The 26,066-nt window shown below is 41.8% G+C and overlaps 1 protein-coding gene across 4 annotated transcripts in view; it reads right to left on the bottom strand.

Moving 5' to 3' along the window:
- The window catches only part of CLUL1 (clusterin like 1), a 52,820-nt gene extending 36,434 nt beyond the window's left edge, over window positions 1-16,386 (bottom strand). For all 4 annotated transcript variants that reach the window (XM_066247598.1, XM_066247599.1, XM_066247600.1 and 1 more), the window contains exons 1-5: window positions 16,321-16,386; window positions 14,932-15,050; window positions 12,998-13,146; window positions 5,968-6,135; window positions 3,356-3,788 (exon numbers count right to left, since the gene is read on the bottom strand). In XM_066247598.1, coding sequence (XP_066103695.1) covers window positions 3,356-3,788; window positions 5,968-6,135; window positions 12,998-13,146; window positions 14,932-15,037 — 856 coding nt within the window. In that variant the 5' untranslated portion in view covers window positions 15,038-15,050; window positions 16,321-16,386. The remainder of the gene's footprint in view (window positions 1-3,355; window positions 3,789-5,967; window positions 6,136-12,997; window positions 13,147-14,931; window positions 15,051-16,320) is intronic.
- Window positions 16,387-26,066: the final 9,680 nt, after the last annotated feature.

Raw genomic sequence — 26,066 nt, 5'->3', positions numbered from 1 at the left:
GATTCCCGGCCAGGGCACACAGGAGAAGCGCCCATCTGCTTCTCCACCCCTCCCCCTCTCCTTCCTCTCTGTCTCTCTCTTCCCCTCCCGCAGCGAGGCTCCATTGGAGCAAAGATGGCCTGGGCGCTGGGGATGGCTCCTTGGCCTCTGCCCCAGGCGCTAGAGTGGCTCTGGTCGCGAAAGAGCGACGCCCCGGAGGGGCAGAGCATCGCCCCCTGGTGGGCAGAGCGTCGCCCCCTGGTGGGTGTGCCGGGTGGATCCCGGTCGGGCACATGCGGGAGTCTGTCTGACTCTCTCTCCCCGTTTCCAGCTTCAGAAAAATACAAGAAAATAAAAACACAATTAAGCCACAAAAAAGGAAAAGGACATAAATATACTGTACTGTACACTGAACTGTTGTATCAGAAAAAAATTAATCTAAAAAAATCCTTACCTTTATTCCTGTGGTTGGCTTGCACACTGGAAGGGGCACTGCAAGGTGGGAGAGAGTGACCTATTGGGAGGAGGAACCTGGAGAGGCAGGAGAACCTGTAGAAGGTGCTGGAGATACTGGGTCAGGTGAATCAGGGTTGCCTAAGGAACATGCAGGAGACACTGGAGATGATTCTACCTGTAGTACAGGTGTTTCATCTCCAGAAGCAGCTGATGTAGAGGGTACAGGATCTGTTGCAGGCCTCCCTGTCTTCTTAAAGAATTGTTCCAGGCTAGTCTAGAAGGTTGATGACTTCTCTTCCAAAATCTGCCTATAGCATTGCAAGGCATCCATAACAGCCGAAACATGTCTCAATTTTTTAAAGTTTTTATGGCAGTGAGCATCATAAACTCAAAACATCATATGTCAAGACTGCCATAACCCAAGGACCCCCTGTATTGCCCTATGCTTTTCCTGAGTATTTGGTGAACTTGGAATCTCATCATGGAATACCAGACAAAACACCTGACTTACCAGAAAAACCCACCAGACCCTGAAATAAAACCTAATGACAATTCCAGTAATGATAGCTGTTCTACTCATGGAACAATGGGATGGGAAGGATGTAATGCATTTTTTCCTGGCTTCAGTTTCTGACAGTGTGAGGTAACAGTAGATAGAAGCCTGCTATGCAATGTCGCAGCAATTTTGAGAATATGATTCAAATGTTGCCAACTTCAGCTGATATAATTGGAAAATAGTCAGCAAGAAGGAGCCCTTTTTCCCCTACATACAAAAATCTGTATATAATTAATATATACAATTTGATGAATTTGGAAATAAATATACACCCATGAAATTATCTTCACAAATCTATACCATAAAACTACCCATTATCTCCAAAAATGGCCTCCTGCCCTCATTATTATTATTGCCAAGAACTCTTAACGTAAGATCTACCCTTTTAGCAACTTTTTAAAGTATCCAAGAGTATTGTTAACTAAGGCACTATGTTATGCAGTAGATCTCAAGACTTAGTCATCCTACGTAACTGCAACTTTGCACCCTTGACCAACATCTCCCCATTTCTCCTTCCCTTCTGCGTCGGGCAACCACCATTCCACTCTCTGCTTCTGTGAGATTGACTACATATTTTAGATTCCTCACATAAGTGAGAGCATGTCCTTTTTGTCCTGTGTTTAGCCAATCTCACTTAGCATAATGTCCTCCAGGTTCATCCACATTGTCACAAATGACAGGATTTAAGAAGGAGCCCATGAGATTTCTCATGTCTGAGGGTAGCAGCTTTTTACTTGGCCTAGTGGTCAACAGGAAATCCAGCCAAGGAAAAGCAGATCCTGCAGTTGGCCCAAAGGCAACCCTCATTTCTGAGATGAATGAATGTAGAGTGGCATCCCAGCCACTGTACAGAAGGCCGAAGAAGCTATCTTCTTCTGCCTTGAAACATAAAGCAGAATTGTTCTTCCAATGGGAAATATTGAGACAAGCGCATGAGCGGTATTGGTAGAAGGCAATTATCTTTTACAGAAATTCCTATTTCTGTAGTTTTGGGTTTGTCTATGAGCATTTTCTGTGGTTTAGTGCATAAATATTATGATTGAAGGATTACAGTAGAGATGCAGAAAAGGCCATGGAGGGCACTAAACGTGACACTAGGCTTCTTCCCAAGCTGGGAGTGGAAGAGCCCAGACTGATTTTAAATAAGTTCCATGATGGTCCCGCAGAATAGAGCTCAACATCTATATGAGTTTTAATAAAAAAAGACAACCTTTTCCTTTCTTCAAAAGTTCTCAACCGCCTGACCTGTGGTGGCGCAGTGGATAAAGCGTCGACTTGGAAATGCTGAGGTCTCCAGTTCAAAACCCTGGGCTTGCCTGGTCAAGGCACATATGGGAGTTGATGCTTCCAGCTCCTCCCCCCTGTCTCTCTCTCCTCTCTCTGTCTCTGTCTCCTCTCTAAAATGAATAAATAAATAAATAAAAAGTTCTCATCCTACTAGCATGTTCTTTCTCACCTTTAATAATTTGCTTTTTTTGCCCTGGCCAGTTGGCTCAGTGGTAGAGTGTCGGCCTGGCGTGCAGAAGTCCCGGGTTTGATTCCCGGCCAGGGCACACAGGAGAAGCACCCATCTGCTTCTCCACCCCTCCCCCTCTCCTTCCTCTCTGTCTCTCTCTTCCCCTCTCACAGCCGAGGCTCCATTGGAGCAAAGATGGCCCGGGCGCTGGGGATAGCTCCTTGGCCTCTGCCCCAGGCACTAGAGTGTCTCTGGTCCCGGCAGAGCGATGCCCCGGAGGGGCAGAGCATCACCCCCTGGTGGGCAGAGCTTCGCCCCTGGTGGGCGTGCCAGGTGGATCCCAGTCGGGCGCATGCGGGAGTCTGTCTGACTGTCTCTCCCCGTTTCCAGCTTCAGAAAAATACAAAAAAAAATTTTTTTTTTGCTTTTTTTTAAAGTGAGAGTAGGGGAGATACAGAGACAGACTCCCGAATGGGGCCCACTTGCAACTGAGCTATTTTTAGCACCTGGGGTGGAGCCATGGCTGCAGGAGGTGAAGAGAGGGAGAGAGAGAGCGGAGGAGGGAGAAGGGGAGGAAAAGCAGATAGTTACCTCTCCTGTGTGCCCTGACCAGGAATTAAACTTGGGACTTCCACACACCGGGTTGATGCTCCATCGCTGACCCAACCAGCCAGGGCCAATAATTTGCTTTAATGACAGAACAGCCCCACAAAGCTCTTGACAATGATGGGAGAAGGATGGTGTTTGGCAGACTTTAAAACTTATAAGGGGCTCTAAAATTTTGATTATCCAGAAATTGTTATTCTCAGAAACATTGTACAATGAATTAAAAATGTCTACCATTCCCAAAGCTAAATAAAACGACTTTAGTATGAACATCTAAGTAAAAATAATCTCTTAATACTTACCTTTGTGTTGTTTTGGTAAATCTTCCATTGCAGTCAGCATCTCAGTGACTGTTGTACTGACACTTTGATAAATGGATAGGCTGAAATTACAAAATAGCTGGAAGAAGCTGGGAATGTCCCAGCTTTGCACAAGATCTGCTTTTTTTGTTCGATTTTTGAATGAAGCTAGAAAAACGTGAGGCTCAGTGAAGTCTGTATCTGACATGAAATATGACTGAAAAGCCTGGTCAAATCCTTCCTGCATCTGTCTGAAGACATTAAGACTCTTGTTAAAGAGAAATCTCACATCCACAGTCAGCTGGCTGAACATGTGTTCTATTTTGGTCATTTGGGCATCTTCCTCCATGACCTTTTCACTGACAGGGAGAGCTTTCTTATTATCTTCATGGAAAGGAAACAGAAATTGATATATCTTCCAAAAATACTGTTCAATCTGTAGGGTGGGGAACAGAAATAGATTAAGAACTTATTTTCTTTCAGGACTAATTTTTATTATAAATTTTAAAGTCAACTTATGGTGGTCATTCCACATCAAGAAAAATTCTGGGCAAACTAAGAATAGGTAATTGAATTTTAGATAATTTATTAACCCTCTTGTACTGGCTTGGACTTTTACTATGGAAATAAGATCTGAAATTCCTTTTTGCTTTATGCTTGCCTATCAAAGCCTAAAAAAACTCCAGTTTTCAATATTGTTGACCAGTCACGGGCTAGGTACTAGTGATAGCTGGCCTGCTGTGGTCCAAAAGGCACTGTGTAGATTGCCTGAAAACTATAAAGAAGGCCCTTGTCTTTCGTCTCTGTCTTAGCGTCTTAGTTCTCTCTTCTCCCTTCAGTAGAATATCATTAGTGTCTTTATGCTCTCTTCTCTCATCTCATCAAAATAGTCATACTGAACTGTAGATCAGGGGTCCCCAAACCCCAAACCCGCATGCGGCCCCCACTGCACTTCCAGAAGGGGCACCTCTTTCATTGGTGGTCAGTGAGAGGAGCATAGTTCCCATTGAAATACTGGTCAGTTTGTTGATTTAAATTTACTCGTTCTTTATTTTAAATATTGTATTTGTTTCCGTTTTGTTTTTTTACTTTAAAATAAGATATGTGCAATGTGCACAGGGATTTGTTCATATTTTTTTTATAGTCTGGCCCTCCAACAGTCTGAGGGACAGTGAACTGGCCCCCTGTGTAAAAAGTTTGGGGACCCCTGCTGTAGATGGTTAGTATAACAAAATGGGTTCTTAGGATGGTTACTCATTTGCAGCGATCAAAGCCCTTCTTGGTTGTAGTGAAAATAGTGAGGTTCTAATTATAGCATTCCCTACTCATTAGGCGAAGATTTTTCCAGCCGTCACATCATGTTCTACTTCATCTATGTGACATCTAAGTTTGTGCCGGCACATAGTTGCCCTTATATGAGAGTGATATGGCTACATTGCATGTTATAGAACACGTCAACTACCGGACATCACTGCTATAGCATCCCAGTGCTGTTCAAAGAATTCTCCAGAATTCTTAGAGGACTCATGTCTTTCTCACAAAGTGATCTGGGTGGATCATCTGCCTCTCCCTCTGCCAGCTTCTATTTATCTGAATCCATTTACAAAAACAAAACTTTAAAGCCCCCCCCAAAAATTTTCATAAAGCCACACAACTGGCACAAATAAGAATGGTCCCCAATCCTCCTGATTTCTAGCCAGTGCTTACTCCACCATATTCTGGTGTATTGGAGAGTGGCAATAAAAATAGAGCAGATGCAATTAACAGTGGAGGCAAATTAACTTGGTATCTGAATCATCCTAAGGGTTGCTCCCTCTGTAATCGGGTATGTCACTGCCAAGCCAGGAGCATCCTCTAATTAGTGCATGCTCTAGTACGAACTGGGAAATTCCACTTCATTTCATATTCAGCTCCCTTCTTGAAATTCAGGCCAATAGAGTAGGAGACTTTTATGGGGCAGAGCTCATTCTATTCAGGTCACCTCCCTCTGTGATTCCCTCTGCCCAGAAGATAGCCAAAGGGACAAAAAAGAAAACATGCCAGTCTTATAGGACACGCGTGGATGCCTAAAGGAGACATGAATCTGTGTGTGTGCATGCTGCCATAGGAGGGTAAGCCCATGGGAGGAGCGATTCAGGAGACAGAGAATGTCTTCAAATGTTGAACCTCCAGGGAAAACAATTTAAGTAGGTTGAAATCAGAGACTATAATATTATTATTATTCAGGATACAATTCAGCAAACATTTATTGGATCTCCATAATGCTTTAATAAAGATAAATGAGATATGGTCCCTGCCTTTAAAGAGCTTACAATCTAGTGGGAATGTGTTCACAAATAATAAATACAAGGCAACAAAAGCCAGGGTGTTTCTAAGAGAGGTACATACAATGTCATTAAAGGAAGGGACAGATACTGAATGGCTGTTCTGACTTGTAAATTGTATATACACAGGAGACTCATATATAAGCTTGAATGTTAGATTCTAGATTGAAAAAGGTCAATATTAGATCAGGCATCTCTATTCTAAATGTTAATATAGATTAATTTTTTTTAAAATAAGCTGAAGTAGGTACCTTGAAAACTATGAAATCTTAAGTTCTCTTATTCCCTTACCATATTTTTCACAGAGGACCAGCTAGGTTGGCAGGTGGTATAATATCTCATGCAGTCACTTTCTAGGCAAGACTTGCATTCGTCCCAAGAATCGGTCAAAGACTCCTGGCATAGCCCCTCTTCTTCTTCCAGATGTTCTTGAACTTCATTCATAAGTTTCAGGGCCTCCTAATTAAAAGTAAAGACAAACATCTTATTTGCATTTCATGACTCTATATATACCTTAGTTGATTTCACTCTTTAAAAATATGCATACTCTAAACTACTTCTTCATTTCTTCTTCAGGCCCCTAGCAGCTGACAGATCTACCCAAAAGAAAGCTTTCTCTTTGATTAAGAAAAGAACACTGATTGATCCTTATTGAAGACTGTGAAAATCTCATCCATCTGTTCATTTATTCATCCACTAGGTGTTTATTGAGTGCTTTCTATAGGACAGACATTAGATGAGCGTGAACCAACAATGAAGACACAGTCCCTATTCTGGGTAACGATTGTAATCAACCTGTTTACTTGTCTGTCTTTACATCTAACCCTTGAGGGATGTGGAAAGTAGTTATAAGACTTAGAATACATTTATGTCTTTAAGTTATGCTGTTTTTAATTTTTGTATGTTTATAACATTGTAAGAAAGTGCAATTCTTGTACCTATTTCAAATCAAATCTCCCTATTGATAATTCTAAGTGCAGAGATGCTGGGTTTTGAGCATCTTCGTTCTTCTGTTCTGTATTCCGAGCACTCCCCCTTGTGGTAACCTGCTGTACTTGGCCAGCTCCCGCGCTGGGTGGTAAGGAGCCCAGCAGAATGACAGTTTTTCTAAGAGCCTCAGCCCTGTCCCCTGAGCTCCTCCTAGACTGGCACCCCTGCTTAGATCCCTGTCCTCCTTACAAGTATGGACTTCTGAAGACAGTCTCCCTCCATGCCCAAGATGTAGTTCAGGGGAATTATGGGGTATAATGGACCCACCCGTAAGAAAACAGCCTCAGAGATAATGGTCGCTCCTTTAAGTGAAAACTACAGGAGGGAGCAAGGTTTCTGTACTTAAAACTAATTTAGTGTGTGTCTTCACCTAGTGGGAAAAAAATGATTCACCCTTTTCTGGCATATTAAGCCCAAAGAAACACCTGGGCACGGAAAATCTTCTGCATCTCCTTTGCTGGGCTTACAGTGTTCGGCTGTCCTCAGCGGGGTCCTGAGGCTAAGCCAGGTGGCATTTGCCATGTTCCACATGTGAAAATTGGCAGGACCCCTGCCTACCAACTATACCTTGTGATCCAGACAGGATTGTTTTTATCTCCTTGGGCTTTACAGAACAGTTCTGGATCCCTATATCCTCTGAAGAAAGGCTGCCTCCTCTTGACGGACAATACAGTACTATCACCCAGATTTTCTCAAGCCCCACTTTTAAATATTCTGCTCATTGTCATCATAATCATAAATCTCAGTATTTCCAATTCCAAACTACACTCACTGTGTTCTCTTGGGCAAATAGGAATGAAAGTGGGATCTACCTCTTAAGGTTTTTGTATTAAGTGAGATAAACAAGCAAGGCACCACACAAGTTATTTGTTGGATATCCTGATTTCCTTCTACTCACCTCAGGAGCATAACAAAAACCAATGTTAAACCACTTGTCCCAAGACTGCATAGTGAAAAGTTGCCATGAAGGAAGCAGATCTCCGGCTTAGGAATGCCCTGCCCATTCCTTCCATTTCCCCCTAAATGTCTCCCCGACTGACAGCTTATCAAAGTCCCGTACAGCCTGACCAGGCGGTTGCGCAGTGGATAGAGCATCGGATTGGGATGTGGAGGACCCAGGTTCGAGACCCCGAGGTCACCAGCTTGAGTGTGGGCTCATCTGGTTTGAGCAAAAGCTTATCAGCTTGGACCCAAGGTCTCTGGCTTGAGCAAGGGGTTACTTAGTCTGCTGAAGGCCCATGGTCAAAGCACATATGAGAAAACAATCAATGAACAACTAAAGTGTCGCGACGAAAAACTAGTGATTGATGCCTCTCATCTCTCTTCGTTCCTGTCTGTCTGTCCCTATCTATCCCTCTCTCTGAATCTCTCTCTGTCACTATAAAAAATAAAAAAATAAAATAAAATAAAAGTCCCATACAAACCTGCAGTGAGGGCAAATTATTTTAAGCCATTCTAGGGTCTTCCATTTTGGTAAGTTTCCAATGCTCCCACTAAACATTAATAGGGAGGGGCTGAGGAGGAGCACCGCAATGACATGGGGTCAACTGAGGACGGGTGGTGCTCTGGATGGGAGACAGGGAGGGGTGGTGCAGCTGCCCCTGATTTGCCAATTCATAGTTTGTTTAAAGTCCAGTGCTCACAAACATTAGGGCATATTTTATCACTTCCTATTCATTTTGAAATATCCCCTAATATTTGTGAGCAGTATATCTTCTATGCTAGATTTAAAGTAATAACTTTAAGGAGGGAGACGTAGGGTTAAACAGACTGTTGTTGTTTTTTTTTTTTGTTTTTTTTTTTTTTCATTTTTCTGAAGCTGGAAACAGGGAGAGACAGTCAGACAGACTCCCGCATGCGCCCGACCGGGATCCACCCGGCACGCCCACCATGGGGCGACGCTCTGCCCAGCAGGGGGCGATGCTCTGCCCATCCTGGGCGTCGCCATGTTGCGACCAGAGCCACTCTAGCGCCTGGGGCAGAGGCCAAGGAGCCATCCCCAGCGCCCGGGACATCTTTGCTCCAATGGAGCCTTGGCTGCGGGAGGGGAAGAGAGAGACAGAGAGGAAAGCGCGGCTGAGGGGTGGAGAAGCAAATGGGCGCTTCTCCTGTGTGCCCTGGCCGGGAATCGAACCCGGGTCCTCCGCATGCTAGGCCGACGCTCTACCGCTGAGCCAACCGGCCAGGGCCTGTTGTTTGGTTTTAATTAACTTTTTAATTGAGTGTTCAGAGCTTAAGAGTGTGACTCAATGAATTTTTATACAATGAGTATGTTTTGTTTTTGTTTTTTGTTTTTTTTTCTGAAGCTGGAAACGGGGAGAGACAGTCAGACAGACTCCTGCATGCACCCCACCGGGATCCACCTGGCATGCCCACCAGGGGGCGACGCTCTGCCCCTCCGGGGTGTCGCTCTTTCGCGACCAGAGCCACTCTAGCGCCTGGGGCAGAGGCCAAGGAGCCATCCCCAGCGCCCGGGCCATCTTTGCTCCAATGGAGCCTTGGCTGCGGGAGGGGAAGAGAGAGACAGAGAGGAAGGAGGGGGGGGGGTGGAGAAGCAAATGGGCGCTTCTCCTATGTGCCCTGGCCGGGAATCGAACCCGGGTCCCCCCGCACGCCAGGCCGACGCTCTACCGCTGAGCCAACCGGCCAGGGCCTACAATGAGTAGGTTTTTAAGAAAAATTAAAATTCTGAGTCCTAGGAGTGTTCAGGGCCAGAACTAAAACCAACACTCGCCTACGTGGCCCACCCTAGACTGGAGCATCCCTTTTCTAGTGCTACACCCGGGCTTGCCAGGGTGCTGGGGAGAGGGAGAAATGCAGGAAGCCCCTGGTTCCCTCTGGCAAAGCTCTAGCTGACTTTCTCTTTTGTATTCATGACAGTGTGTGGGGTTAACCTGTTCATTAACATATCAAGCCTCAGTTTCCTTATCTGTAAATGAAAGTAATGGTTTATCCAGATGTTGGAAGAATTACACGGGATAATATTTTATAAACGACGTGTGAATGTTATCTGGTGTCATTAGTCCCCATGGCTGGGCTTACAAGCCTACCAGGGAAGAATGTGGCTCAAGAGGCTTCCACATTTTCCTCATGGGAGTTACTTTTAATTTCCTAAAACTCTTTTGATTGCTGCCAAAAGGAAGGAAGGCTTTCAGCTGCTGGTCAGGTGATCTATATTCTTTGCTAGGGTCCCTACAGGTGTAGGTGTGTCCAAAACATCATCTAGTGTGGTGACAGGCTAACCACAGCTTTGCAGTCAGCTTGTCACACAATCCTGCCCCAACCGCTTACTGAACGCCCGGAGGCCACAGTGTTTGGAAGTGAAGAGAATTCCAGCAGCTATCTGAAACTTGGTGACCCAACTTTATAAGTGCCGGGAGGAAATATTAGAACTTCTAGTTGTATTTTAAAATTAAAAATCGACTCTGGGGAGGGAATACGGGGAGTTGTTTAATAGGTATAGAGTTTCAGATTTGCGAGATAGAAAGATTTCTGGAAATTGGCTGCCCAACCATGTTAATGTACTTAAAACTACTGAACTGTATATAATTAAGATGGTCAATTTTATATTATGTATACTTTACCACAATTTTAAAATGATTTAATGAAAACAAATTTTAAAAGTATTTACTCTCAGTGTTAGAATTTAAAATATTTTCCAAGTTCTGTTTGTTAAAGTTTTGATTTCTTCTTTGATTTAAGGGTAACATTGGAAATTTTTTTAAAAATTTTAATTGTTTTGAGTGTTATGTTAATGGTTAATGTTATCAAACTATGAGCCATGCAATGTCTACAATTCAGAAATGTATTGAGCTTTATAATTGTAACAATATGAACAATTTTTAACATCTTCCATGGACATTTGAATATAATGTGTATCCTCCATTGGTAAGATACATAGTTTGAAACACAGCTGTCAGGTAAAAATATTTGAATTAAAAAAAATGATTAAGCTGCCCTGGCCAGATAACTCAGTTGGTTAGAGTGTTGTCTTGAAGAGCAGAGGTTGCCAGTTCAATCCCCGGTCAGGGCACATACAAAAACAGATCAATGTTTCTCTCTCTCTCGCTCTCTCTCTCTCTCTCTCCCCCTTTCTCTCTTGCTAAAATCAATAAATTAAAAAAAATTTTAAATCTTTAAGAAATGGTTAGGCTGATGTACTATTTTATATACACTGGCGTTCTGTTGTGGTGCTTACGTCAGACCATTACATGAGGCCAGCAGCATGTGAGGACCCTGGGGAGGAGGGGCCTGCACATTCCAGAAGCTCTCTCTGCTCACTTACTGCCAATTGTAATGGATTGCGTTTAAGAGGACTCAGTGAAATGATGGTTTTTATTGTCTAGTTTTTACTAAACTAGCCCTCACTAAATGGATAGGAGGCAAAAAAGAAAAAAATACTAAGCAGATTATGAATAAGTTCAGCTCTGAAGGACAAGAAGCACATGGCAGAGCTGACATGTCATTCCGAGCCCTTTATTGGCTAGGTGACAGAGTAAAACTATGATGATCTAATCAGCTCTGGCAAGTGGCGAAAAGTTTCAAAGTATCTATTTTGATTATCTGAAATATGAACTTACATTCACCCTAGCTAATCACAAACCTTAGCCTTAGTCAGTGGTTCTCAAACTCTGTGAGGTCGGGGCGCATTTAAAATCCTACAAATAATTGTAGGCACACTATATACAAATTTCTGAGAACTATGTTATAATAATTAAGTCAAATATTAAAGAAAAAATATATAAAGTCCAAGCATGCTTTTATGGTAATTAAATGAAATAAATACAACAAAATTAAATTTACTCTGACATTAAAAAATATTTTTATGTTACATTTTTTGTTATGAGAATTTATAAAAAAGAGGGGTTAAAAATTAAAAAATGACAAAAATTATCTTTTCATGTATATAGATACATTCTTAGTAAGAGTTAGTAAATTTGGCAGGTCCTGGCGTGAATGTGTTAAGTTTTTTCATTCTTATGTTTTGAGAACCATGAGCCTGATGTGTCCTAGCGATTTCTTCAATGTTTGGGCATATATTTGAAAGGCAAACTCTCATTTCCTCATCAGTACATTGAAGAATTCCTCTCTTTTTACTCATAATTGTGTTGAGGGCAGAAAACCCCCACCATACATATCATCTTAACTTTACACCAAACAAAGGATAGAAGAACTTGCCTCCAGTCTTTCTGGGGAACATGGGGGGTAGTGTAAACAATCCAGCACCACAGCTTAACAGCCTTTTGCAACCTAATCAGGCAAGTGAGGTGGGGGGTTGGGCAGACTGTCAGCTTACATCCAGTTCCCCATACATCTGTCACCCCAAAATCAAAACTCCAAAAACCCTGTTGGTTTTTGATCCCTACAGGCACATATTTTTCTAGAATACTATAGGGCGCACCTGGAAATCTTCTAGGGTGCACCAGTGTGCCCTGGCGCACACTTTGAGAACTACTGGCCTAAGTATATTTTGTGCCTGGAGCTATTAATGGTAGTAACTCATGTTTCTAATTGATAAGTCAATTCATATGCATATGTTTGGAAGTAAATGCTATTTTGATAGCATATTACTTTAGTAATAGGGATAGGAGATCAAAAATCATTGAAGACCACTGGTCTAGGCAAAAACTCCATGAACACTTTTTACTAAATATTCTCACTCAGAAGGAACTAAGGATAAAGCATTTTTTAAAATGCAGCATTCCGCCTGACCAGGCAGTGGCGCAGTGGATAGAGCATCGGACTGGGATGCGGAGGACCCAGGTTCGAGACCCCAAGGTCACCAACTTGAGCGCGGGCTCATCTGGTTTGAGCAAAAGCTCACCAGCTTGGACCCAAGCTCGCTGGCTCGAACAAGGGGTTACTCGGTCTGCTGTAGCCCCACGGTCAAGGCACATATGAGAAAGCAATCAATGAACAACTAACGTGTCGCAATGCGCAACGAAAACTAATGATTGATGTTTCTCATCTCTCCGTTCCTGTCTGTCTGTCCCTGTCTATCTCTCTCTCTGACTCTCTCTCTGTCTCTGTAAAAAACAAACAAACAAACTAAAAAAAAAAAAAAAACTATAGAAAATGCAGCATTCCCAAACAGAGATGAATGAATCCCCAAAATTCCTGGGTTCAGAGCCCTGCAAACTCCTCTTCTACGAGGAATATGTTCTTTGAAGAAATTTAAAATTTCCTTCAAACTTTTCCGTCAATAAGGGCTGCTCTCCAAAAAATCCATTACTAGGGAAAATAAGTACTGTAATTCATCAATTGCCATAGTAAGTACATTATTTATTGTCTAGATATATTTAAGAACAGATATTATTTTCAATTACTGTACCTGTTTTTCTTCTCTGCATTTCTTCAGGGTTTTCATTAGACTGGTATGTTCCTCCTCTCTCCTTTCCATCATAATTTTCATCTTCTTCATACCAATCAAAGCCTTCTTCACCTCTTCATCAACATCTATCTCCCCAGCCTCAGCAAAACCTAAGAGATATGTTGCAGGTTTTTTTCTTTGAGATCTGATCAGATTACACTGTATCTGTATCTGCATCAAAATACAATGAATTCACTGATTTTTTTATGTCTCCTAAATAGAGGCTTAACTGTTCTTTTATAGCATCAAAATCTGAAAGCAGATGCTAATGAATTAGCTGTCAGCTGCCACATGGACCCAGCTGCCACATGGATAATACCTTCTGCTCCTCACTGCTGAGCTATACAAGTTAGAGTTCATTTAACCTCATTCTTGCCATTTTCCTTGGGGTCTGTTTTTTATTTTTAATTTTTTTTTTTTTTTGTATTTTTCTGAAGCTGGAAACAGGGAGGCAGTCAGACTCCCGCATGCAACCGACCGGGATCCACCTGTCACGCCCACCAGGGGGCGATGCTCTGCCCATCCAGGACATCGCTATGTCACGACCAGAGCCACTCTAGCACCTGGGGCAGAGGCCAAGGAGCCATCCCCAGCGCCTGGGCCATCTTTTGCTCCAATGGAGCCTCGGCTGCGGGAGGGGAAGAGAGAGACAGAGAGGAGGGAGAGGGGGAGGGGTGGAGAAGCAGATGGGTGCTTCTTCTGTGTGCCCTGGCTGGGGATCGAACCCGGAACTCCCGCACGCCAGGTCGACGCTCTACCACTGAGCCAACCGGCCAGGGCCCCTTGGGGTCTGTTTTTATTTATCCATTTTTTTTTAATTTTTTTAAATTTTTTTATTTTTTTTTATTTATTCATTTTTAGAGAGGAGAGAGAGAAGGCGAGAGAGAGACAGAGAGAGAAAGAGAGAGAGAAGGGGGGAGGAGCTGGAAGCATCAACTCCCATATGTGCCTTGACCAGGCAAGCCCAGGGTTTCGAACCGGCGACCTCAGCATTTTCAGGTCGACGCTTTATCCACTGTGCCACCACAGGTCAGGCTATTTATCCATTTTTTTTGTTCTTTCCCTTAAAGCTCCAGTGTATTTGTATTATAGAAAAATTCAAATTTTCTTCACAATTTACATTAAATACCCAACTGGGAACCTCAAGCTCAGTGAACAATTTTTTCTTCTCTCAACTTCCTTTACCTTCCCAGGAGGCAGTAAACCTAAAAAGTATCTCATAGAATGAAAGATTCTTTAATAACCTACTGGACATATTTTATATACCTTTAATAATCCCTTAGTGAATATAAAATTTATTGTCATTCCCTCCACAATAGCCAACACTTCTTCCTAAGGACCTTATTCTTGCCTCCAAATTTAACTATAATTCCCCCTCAAAGCAACATTTTAACTAACTTATTTTTCTAAGTGTTAAGTACTCGAAGCATATATATTATATATTAGCAAGCCAAGGTCAGAAGTTAATGAGCACAGACCAACCAGATTCAATGTCATTATAACCCATTCTCTCACTATCTCAAAAAGAACTGCACTTTAATTGTTTAAATTTTTCAAATGCTAGAAAAGAATTTCACTGTTCATTAAAACTGTGCTTAGAAGACACCAAACATCTGGATGATACCAAGAAATGCAGTCGAGAAGTTGGCAAGTTTTATCTGTGTGATAGCAAACATCTGGCTATAGGAATGTTCTCAGATACTCAATTGGAATTTTCTATTTTTACCCAGATGTTTGGCGTCCCTTCTACTTGGTATAAGTGCCTAGAGAACGTCTCACCGTGAAACAAGAGGGCCGTGATGAATACGGTTATCTCTCCTCTGTAGATCTGTCCGGGCCAGCAGGACATGCGAACATGCAAACAGGACAGGCACAGATAAAGAAACTAAACACACCTTTCAGGTTTCCCTGGATAGCAGTTTTGTCCTTCCAAGTAGGTGCACAGTGACAATCTTCCAACCACAGCAGATACACAATCAACACCGAGAGTGGCACCTTCATGTTCCCGCCGTTACTGCAAAGGAAAAACAAACCTGCATCAAATGCCTGCCATTAGGTTTGTTTCTGTTGGCATTGATTGAAAACACACGGTGATTCAAAGCATTTTTCTGTCAATTTTTCTTTATGACTTTAGATAATTCATAGACATAAGAAACCTGGAATATAAATTAAAAAAAAAAAAAGAGAGACAACCCAAGTCTCCAGTTTGTTTACATTCTTAATAACAGTCAAATAAAGCTATCATCTGAAGTACTTGAAATTCAGGGTAATGAATAGTATAGCTCACACCCCCATAGAATCCAAATTTCATTTTATTTCTTTTGTCAACATTAAACATCCCCAAACTCAAAATTAGTTAAAATATGCCAGAGAGATTTTTCCTTTCTCCAATTCTGAATCTTCAAATTAGTTTTCACATAGTGGTTAAATACTTTCTTTTTTTACAACTTTTTTTTTTTTTTTTTTTTTTTTTTTACACAGAGGCAGAGATAGACAGGGACAGACAGACAGGAACGGAGAGAGATGAGAAGCATCAATCATCAGTTTCTCGTTGCGCGTTGCGACTTCTTAGTTGTTCATTGATTGCTTTCTCACATGTGCCTTGACCACGGGCCTTCAGCAGACCGAGTAACCCCCTACTGGAGCCAGCGACCTTGAGTCTAAGCTGGTGAGCTCTTTGCTCAAGCCAGATAAGCCCGTGCTCAAGCTGGCGACCTCGGGGTCTCGAACCTGGGTCCTTCCGCATCCCAGTCCGACACTCTATCCACTGCGCCACCACCTGGTCAGGCCAACTATTTTTTTATGAAAGCAAAGCAACCTTACATATTTTCTCATACTTATAAAACCTATCAATATATATACATAGTTCACAGTATATGTTTTTCTTCTCCAATAATGAATTTTTTTTTAGTTTTAAGTTCATATACATTAATTATAAACATTTCAAAGGAAAATGTTTAAATCTTCACAAAGGAAAGTTAAATGAATTAAAACAACTGTATGCTTTAATAAATTAAATCTATAAAATGTTAGATTATCTTCATTCTTTCCAAAGGGCTATTTATCTGCTTTATGTATATTTGCTATTTTGGAAAAATGAAACTTCAATTACTTAATCAACATTTGAAATTTTAATCAATATTTTGAATGTTTTCTAATATAATAATAACACCAGTTCTAGTAGTTACAAAATTATCACATTTTACATACATCTACATCATGAACTAACTCTTCTATTTCTATTATGACCCTTTTAACCAAATGAAAGTCTTAAATATATTTACCACAAACTTCGTTTGCAGTAGCCCTCCAATGAGGTTACCACCAGCTCCTGGTATAATTTTTATCTGTGTCAGGGATTTAACCTTGTTCTATTAATTTGAAGACACAGTTCTTAATCCTATTAACCTAACATCTTTGAGATTAAGAGTTGGTAGGATATAGAAAAAAACGCTAGAGGGCGGGCTGTGCACATGATCAGGAACAATGACCTCTAGTTATTTTATTTTACACAAATGTTTTGATAGGACTCATTAAAGCCTTAAAAATATGTTTAAATTTGAAATTTATGATGTGTATATTCCTATATAGACAAATTAATTTTATTGGCAGCATATGAACAATATGAAAGAGAGATGTAAACTCTTAGATAAGACACTTTTGAAGATTATTTACATAGTTGTTTGGGTTTTTTTTACTATATGCAAACACATTTTAACCAAATAAAGTGATAAAATTTAGCACATAAAAATTCAATAGATAGGCCTGACCTGTGGTGGCGCAGTGGATAAAGCGTCGACCTGGAAATGCTGAGGTTGCCGGTTCGAAACCCTGGGCTTGTCTGGTCAAGGCACATATGGGAGTTGATGCTTCCAGCTCCTCCCCCCTTCTCTCTCTCTGTCTCTCTCTCCTGTCTCTCTCCTCTCTAAAAATGAATAAATAAAAAAAAAATTAAAAAAAAAATTCAATAGATAAATATTTCAAGCTCACTACAATTCGGTATTTGATTAGCTAAACTGGTAATGTGGCCCCTTAGTAATTTCTTTAAAAACAACTTAGTTTTGGCCCTGGCCAACTAGCTCAGCGGTAGAGCATTGGCCCAATGTGTGGTAGTTCTGGGTTCGATTCCCGGCCAGGTACACAGGAGAAGCGCCCATCTGCTTCTCTACCCTTCCTCCTCTCCTTTTTTTTCTGTCTCTTTCTTCTACTGCAGCCAAGGCTCCATTAGAGCAAAGTTGGCGTGAGTGCTGAGAATGGCTCCATGGACTCTGCCTCAGAAACTAGAATGACTCTGATTGCAACAAAGCAATGCCCCAGATGGGCAGAACATCGCCCCCTGGTGGGCATGCCAGGTGGATCCCGGTTGGGTGCATGCGGGAGTCTGTCTCTCTGCTTCCCCACTTCTCACTTCAGAAAAAAAAAAAAACACAACAAAACAACTTAGTTGTTAGTCACCATAGCCAGGTGTACAATCTAAAGCGATGGGTCTCTGTGGTTACTGAAATCGGAAGATTGTTTGGGTCACCTTTGAAGGTTTTGAGGGATTTGCCAATCCATACTTATTATGTGTTCAGTACTTTCTAAACAGGTTAGATCAACAGTTCTGAATTGGTTCACCTGCTTATCAAGGGCCCTTAAAAGTTGGTCCTTGTGTTTGAACAACCTATGGTCTGGAGTTTATGTCTGTTCCACTTGGGCACTGGGATGGCGCTTACAGGACACACTGAAGTCCAGCTCACACCCCATTTCAACTGTCTTGATTACCCACTAATTCTGTTTTAGTTGGAAACCTCTTAATGCTGTTAGAAAACAGAAAAGCTCGGCCCTGGCCGGTTGACTCAGCGGTAGAGCATTGGCCTGGCGTGCCGGGGACCCGGGTTTGATTCCCGGCCAGGGCACATAGGAGAGGCGCCCATTTGCTTCTCCACCCCCCCCTTCCTCTCTGTCTCTCTTCCCCTCCCACAGCCAATGCTGGAGCAAAGATGGCCCGGGCGCTGGGGATGGCTCCTTGGCCTCTGCCCCAGGCGCTAGAGTGGCTCTGGTCTCGGCAGAGCGATGCCCCAGAGGGGCAGAGCATCGCCCCCTGGTGGGCAGAGCGTCGCCTCTGGTGGGCGTGCTGGGTGGATCCCGGTCGGGCGCATGCGGGAGTCTGTCTGACTGTCTCTCCCTGTTTCCAGCTTCGGAAAAATACAGGGGAAAAAAAAAAAGGCTCAAAAGAAAACTTGAACTATTATTTTAAGTAGCCTACTATCAGTGTTGAGCGAATGCAACTCATACCTATAAACAGATGTGTCCTATCCTGCCGGGTGACTGAGTGGCCAGTGGAGGAAGCAGCACCGCTGGTATTTTTCTCAGGAAGACAGGATACTGTTCTGAAAAGGGCAGTAGTAGGAAATCACCCTGTGCAACTCGGGCCCTGAGAACTAGAGCTCAGGAGTTTGCTGTTGTCCAACTTTGGGTCCGTTTGAGGTCATTCGGGGCTGGCATCTGCAAGCTCTTTTTCCACAAACCCAAACATTGTTAAAAATAGAACCAGCCTGACATATGGTGGCTCAGTGGATAAAGCATCGACCTGGAATGCTGAGGTTGGCGGTTCGAAACCCCAGGTTTGCCTGGTCAAGGCACATGGGGAGTTGATGCTTCCTGCTCCTCCCTGCTCCCTCCCACTCTAAAATGAATAAATAAAATCTTAGAAAAAATAAAATGGAACTAGTTATTTAGGCAGTTCAGTGGCTTGTCCTCTAGTGGCAGGCAGACGTTTTCTGCAATCCATGTTCCCCCTTAAGTGTAATTTCTGAGAACAAAACTTCATTGCTTGACTGGTAACTAATTACTTTTTAAAATATCTTGACACTTTAAAAACAATAATTTCTTCCTCTAATTATTTCATGTTTTCACAACTGCCATTTTGTTTTTAAGATTAAGCAATGCTTATAAATCCAGTTACACTCATAATTATGACATCATTATATTCAAGATTTAATCAGATTATAAAATATTATAAATATCTAGTTGGTAACTAAGAAGACCTAGAAGCAAGGTCACTGTAGTTAAAATAAAGCAGCAGAAAGAGGCATGTGGTATCAACTGAGAAATAGAGGAGTCAGACTTCAAGATGTCAGGCTAAGTTGTTAAATTCAGGTTTGACCCGAGTTTCTTAGGTGTGTGGCATAATGGACTTGTTAATAAGTCACACCTGGTTAGATTTGCTTCCCTCCTTTTGCTATAGACCTGGCCATACATCCTCTGGGATTCCCACTGGGACATTTCCTTGGTAAAAAGCAGACCAGGAAGCTTGTACTACTTGTGCTGTTTCCTATGTGGTGCCTAACTCTAGCACACAATGTCATAGGGGATTTGCTGGTTGGATCCCGATCAGGGCGCATGCAGGGATCTGTTTCTCTGCCTCCCTGCTTCTCACTTAAAAAAAAAAAGCAATTAATTTCATTAGATCTATTTCTTTCCTTCCCTTTTCTTCCTTTCTCCTCCCTTCCTTTTCTTTCTTTTCTTCCTTCCTTCCTTCTTTATTCTCATTCATTCAGCCATTCATTTAACAAACTTAAAGGACATGATTCATATTAAAAAGTAAAATTTTAGAAGTAGAGCTGGCTAACTTACTGATAGAAAGAGGACCAATGGCGAAATATAAAGATCACTGTTTTACGATATCAGGTTCCATCAGAACCCCTGCCATTCTGTGCATTTTGATACTGTGTCCTTATTTAAAAATGAGAAGTGCCTGACCAGGCGGTGGCGCAGTGGATAGAGCATCGGACTGGGATGCAGAGGACCCAGGTTCGAGACCCCGAGGTCGCCAGCTTGAGCGCGGGCTCATCTGGCTTGAGCTAAAGCTCACCAGCTTGGACCCAAGGTCGCTGGCTTGAGCAAGGGGTTACTCAGTTTGCTGAAGGCCCGCAGTCAAGGCACATATGAGAAAGCAATCAGTGAACAACTAAAGTGCCACAACGAAAAATGGATGATTGATGCTTCTCATCTCTCTCCGTTCCTGTCTGTCTGTCCCTATCTATCCCTCTCTCTGACTCTCTCTGTCCCTGTAAAAAAATAAAAAAATAAAAATAAAAATGAGAAGTATTTAGAAAAAAATCTCAATTGTTACTCTCAGCTCTAAAGTTCTGTGATTATCATTTGCTTATTCTCAGCATGCTTCATCATTGTTTGAGTGTTATAAACGAGTTGAATTGATTTGTAAAATAAAACATTACAGTTACCTTATCTCTTTTATAAAATTGCTTTATAGGTCAATTTAGTTAATACAAATGAGACTGTTTCGCTGAGCCATAGCACAATGTAATTGGAAGTTAGATCAACACCTCTTTAAAAAATTCAGACTAAACTAAAATTATTATTTTAGGCTCATGTAACAGGAAGCAAATGTAAGCATTGAATCCAGATTTTTGAATCTTCCATGAAAAAGATGAAGCTTGAGTACAATATGAGGAAGTTATATCCCACTTAACCTCATCATGAAATCAGAGTTTATCTGTACAGAGAAGCACCACATAAATTTAATTATTGATCAGAATCTATATGAATACCAAATAGGTTCTTAAAATTTTCATTACACCCAACATACTACATTTCTTGCTTCCAATAGCTTATTCAGCAAATGTATCTTGGGCACCTACTGTGTTCCACACACTGAGGATATGGCAGGAGCCAAACAAGCTCTCTGCTCTCTGAGAGCTCTTGTTGCATTCCGGTGGGAGGGAAGTAATTTGGAAGGAGAGCTGCTCATTTGGAAGGTAGGGCAGATAAGGAAGACCTCTCTGAGGAAGGGGACCTCAAGCTATAAGACACCATTCCTGAAAGCAGGTCTGGCATTTTTTTATTATTATTTTTTATTAAATTTAATGCAGTGACATTGATAAATCAGGGTACATTTGTTGAGAGAAAATATCTCTAGATTATTTTGACATTTGATTGTGCTGTATACCCCTCCCGCAAAGTTAGATTGTCTTCTGTCACCTTCTATCTGGTTTTCTTTATGCCCCTCCCCTCCCCTAACCCCTCTCTCCTTCTTCACCCCATCCCCCCTCCCCCAACCCCCCGCCCCTGTTGCCATCACATTCTTGTTCATGTCTCTGAGTCTCATTTTTATGTCCCTTCTATGTATGGATTCATCTCAGTTTTTTTTTTTTCTGATTTACTTATTTCACTCCGTATAATGTTATCAAGGTCCATCCATGTTATTGTAAATGATCCGATGTCATCATTTCTTATGGCTGAGTAGTATTCCATAGTATATATGTACCAAAGTTTTTTAATCCACTCGTCCTCTGACGGACACTTGGGCTGTTTCCAGATCTTCGCTATTGTGAACAATGCTGCCACAAACATGCGGGTGCATTTCTCCTTCTCGAGCCCTTCTATGGTATCCTTGGGGTATATTCCTAAAAGTGGGATAGCTGGGTCAAAAGGCAGTTCGATTTTCAGTTTTTTGAGGAATCTCCATACTGTTTTCCACAGTGGCTGCACCAGTCTGCATTCCCACCAGCAGTGCAGGAGGGTTCCCTTTTCTCCACATCCTCGCCAGCACTTATTCTGTGTTGTTTTGTTGATAAGCGCCATTCTGACTGGTGTAAGGTGATATCTCATTGTGGTTTTAATTTGCATTTCTCTAATGATTAGTGATGTTGAGCATTTTTTCATATGCCTATTGGCCATCTGTATGTCCTCTTTGGAGAAGTGTCTATTCATCTCTTTTGCCCATTTTTGGATTGGGTTGTTTGTCTTCCTGGTGTTGAGTTTTACAAGTTCTTTATAAATTTTGGTTATTAACCCCTTATCAGACGTATTGTCAAATATGTTCTCCCATTGTGTAGTTTGTCTTTTTATTCTGTTCTTGTTGTCTTTAGCTGTGCAAAAGCTTTTTAGTTTGATATAGTCCCATTTGTTTATCCTGTCTTTTATTTCACTTCCCCGTGGAGATAAATCAGCAAATATATTGCTCCGAGAGATGTCGGAGAGCTTACTGCCTATGTTTTCTTCTAAGATGCTTATGGTTTCACGGCCTACATTCAAGTCTTTTATCCATTTTGAGTTTATTTTTGTGAGTGGTGTAAGCTGGTGATCTAGTTTCATTTTTTTTGCAGGTAGCTGTCCAATTTTCCCAACACCATTTGTTAAAGATGCTGTCTTTACTCCATTGTATTTCCTTACCTCCTTTGTGAAAGGGGGCACCCCTTTCACCACTCTTATTTAACATAGTCCTGGAAGTCCTAGCCACAGCAATCAGACAAGAAGAAGAAATAAAAGGCATTCAAGTTGGAAAAGAAGAAGTAAAACTATCATTATTTGCAGATGATATGATATTGTATATAGAAAACCCTAAAGTCTCAGTCAAAAAACTACTGGACCTGATAAATAAATTCAGCAAAGTGGCAGGATATAAAATCAATACTCAGAAATCAGAAGCATTTTTATACACCAACAATGAACAGTCAGAAAGAGAAATTAAGGAAACAATCCCCTTCACAATTACAACCAAAAAAATAAAGTACCTAGGAGTAAACTTAACCAAGGAGACTAAAGACTTGTACTCGGAAAATTACAAAACATTGATAAAAGAAATCAAGGAAGATACAAACAAGTGGAAGCATATACCGTGCTCATGGTTAGGAAGAATAAACATCATTAAAATGTCTATATTACCCAAAGCAATTTATAAATTCAATGCAATACCAATTAAAATACCAATGACATACTTCAAAGATATAGAACACATATTCCAAAAATTTATATGGAACCAAAAAAGGACACGAATAGCCTCAGCAATCTTAAAAAAGAAGAATAAAGTGGGAGGTATCACACTTCCTGATATCAAGTTATACTACAAGGCCATTGTGCTCAAAACAGCCTGGTACTGGCATAAGAACAGGCATATAGATCAATGGAACAGAACAGAGAACCCAGAAATAAACCCACAGTTTTATGGACAACTGATATCTGGCATTTTTAATTTTCAGGATCCAATGCAAAATTAAAAAGGCAGAGCTCTTCGTTCAAAAATTGTTAAGAATTTCAAGATGGCAACAGCTGAGCATTAAACCAATCGCTGGGCCTTTCTTTCGGAGCGTGAGGCACAGGTCACACATGCATGAAGCCAGCCCTGTATGAAGTACAAGGGTAGGAACAAACTTGACTTGTTTAAGGAACAGAAAATGGGCCAATAAAGTCGAGTGTAGTGAGAGGAAGGAGAAATATTTTAGATGAAGAGGCAGTATAGGCCATGCAATATAGCAGGGTAAGAAATTAACTTTTTTTTTTTTAAGTGAGATGCGATGATTGTAAAGGATGTCACAAAAGAAAATGATATAATCTGATTGACTGGTTTTGAAAGACCACTGTAGCTGCTGTGTGAACAACAGATTATAGGATAGTAAGGTAGGGGGGACCCTGTTTTTATCACCTCAATGGTGGCTCCTTGGGCAGAGTGAGAAGTGGCAGATTTGAGGTTTCTTTTGGAGGCAAGACTGAATTGTGAAGTAAAGAGTAGAATTAAGGATGACTGCTGGGTTTTTGCATGAGCTACAGGTGAATGATGGTGCTATTTTCTAAGGTGAGAGCAGCTGGGACACGTTGCTCTCACTCTTCTCCCATGGACTTTCCACCCAGGATTTCACTTCCACTGCCAATGGGAATTTTTGTTGCTAAAGGCATCAAGGAGCTACTGATGACTAAATCAACTACTGACATTCAACCCCTTCTCTTAGTTGTCTACCAGGGGCATTTGACAGAGTTGACTAGCAAATGTTTTGGGTTTGTTTTTTTTTTGTATTTTTCTGAAGTTGGAAACGGGGGAGAGACAGTCAGACAGACTCCCGCATGTGCCCAACCGGGATCCACCCGGCATGCCCACCAGGGGGCGATGCTCTGCCCATCTGGGGCGCTGCTCTGTTGCATCCAGAGCCATTCTAGTGCCTGAGGCAGAGACCATAGAGCCATCCTCAGTGCCTGGGCCAACTTTGCTCCAGTGGAGCCTCGGCTGCGGGAGGGGAAGAAAGAGACAGAGAGGAAGGAGAGGGGGAAGGGTGGAGAAGCAGATGGGTGCTTCTCCTGTGTGCCCTGGCCGGGAATCGAACCCAGGACTCCTGCACGCCAGGCCAACGCTCTACCACTGAGCCAACCGGCCAGGGTAGCAAATGTTTTTAAAAGCAGCCCATTGTTGGCGTTGGTGAGGCCATTCTCCCAGCGTTTTCCGCCTACCTCTCAGACTGCTCCTTTTTTTTTTTTTTTTTTTTTTTTTAGCAGGATGAGTTACCTTCCCTTCATTCTTTTAATTTTTTAATTTCACCCCATTCTCACTGGGGTTCTCCATCAACTAAATCTTCTTTTTCTTACCCATTCCAACCCCTCTGCAGGAAGAGGGTCATTTAGGACAGTAAGGAACCACAATTATGCCTTAAGACAGTGGTCCCCAACCTTTTTTGGGCCATGGACCGGTTTAATGTCAGAAAATATTTCACAGACCGGCCTTTAGGGTGGACAAATAAATGTATCACGTGACCGAGACAAGCGTCAAGAATGAGTCTTAGATGGATGTAACAGAGGGAATCTGGTCATTTTTTTAAAGATAAAACATCGTTCAGACTTAAATATAAATAAAAAGGAAATAATATAAGTTATTTATTCTTTCTCTGTGGACCGGTACCAAATGGCCCACGGACCGGTACCGGTCCACGGCCCTGGGGGTTGGGGACCACTGCCTTAAGAGGTAATCTACACTGGTAACAAGGGGGTTTAACTTGTAGGTGCTCCAGTCTGATGATGCAGGTAGCTGGGAACAGATTGCTGGGGTGAGCTGGGCTGGGACCCTGGAGAAAAGAAGGAAAGAAAAGTGTGAGGAAGATCAAGAAGGAAGGGAACAAGGCATGTGATGTGGACTCAGCACTGAGCGGAAGGTGATCTGAGAAGGGCAGTCAAGGGGCCTCTGGGTCCAGGCACAGTTCTGATTAGCTACAGATGAGAATGGGCTGAGACTGTTGGCTCACCCAACTCTGCAGGCCTTGATGGTTGGGCCACTTATTCGTTTCTTTAACAGAATTTGCTGAGGGCCTGCTGTGTGCTAGGCACTTCACAGACAGTAAACAGCTGCTCAGTCCTTGTCCTGACCCTTCTTTCCCTGCCCCACCCTAAATATTTGTATTCTTCAGAGTTTTATTCTTGGGGACAATGTCAAAGCACCCTCTTTGGGTGATGTGACACATAGCCACCCTTCCACTGACTGTCTCTCCAACTGCATGGCCCAAAGGGATTTCATTCAAGAGTTCTTTAATCCAGCTTTTTCTCCTCAAGCTCACCCTGCCATGGTCTCCCTGTCACCACATCCAGACATTTGGGAATCATCCCAGACTTCGCTTTTTCTTTCAGTCCAGTGGCTGACCCAAGCTGACTGCTGGACGATGTGTTGTATCTGGGTCTGTGGAATGTAGAGGCCCGTGAAAGTTAATAATGGCTTTAGAAGTGCTGAGCTCTGTTATTGAACAAGCTAAAACATGTAGAAATAGGTGAACCATCAGAGCAAACAACTGAAATGATACATAATTAAAAATCAAATTTTTGTTTAAATTCTAGCTACATTATTATGACCCTGGCAAATGAATTAATTGGGCTCTTAGTCTCCATGACAACAGGATGGGGAGAATACTGTAAATACATGGTGATAACTTTAGCTTATCCCAATGACCTATGGAGGAATAAGTCATTCTATCAGTTGCACAGTAACATTTTAGTCTCACTTTCTGATTCATATAGGCTAAGCAGTTACAAGTCTAAATTAAATAACAAAATACAAACAGGAGCATATACATAATATCAGAATATATCACTTGACTTGTTGAGTTTATCCAAGCAAATCAGACTTTTCCTATATGAAAAAAAATTCCGCTTACATAATGACTATAAATGTTTGTAAGAAGAGACAACACACTTAGAGTATTGTAATGGGAAAAGAAATTATGTACATATCTTATAGATAGATCAAGTTTCCTTACCAATGCTTTTTGAGTCA

This window comes from Saccopteryx bilineata, chromosome 11 (assembly GCF_036850765.1).
Source record: "Saccopteryx bilineata isolate mSacBil1 chromosome 11, mSacBil1_pri_phased_curated, whole genome shotgun sequence".
NCBI lineage: Eukaryota > Metazoa > Chordata > Mammalia > Chiroptera > Emballonuridae > Saccopteryx > Saccopteryx bilineata.
This window is presented reverse-complemented; position numbering and strand designations above follow the sequence as displayed.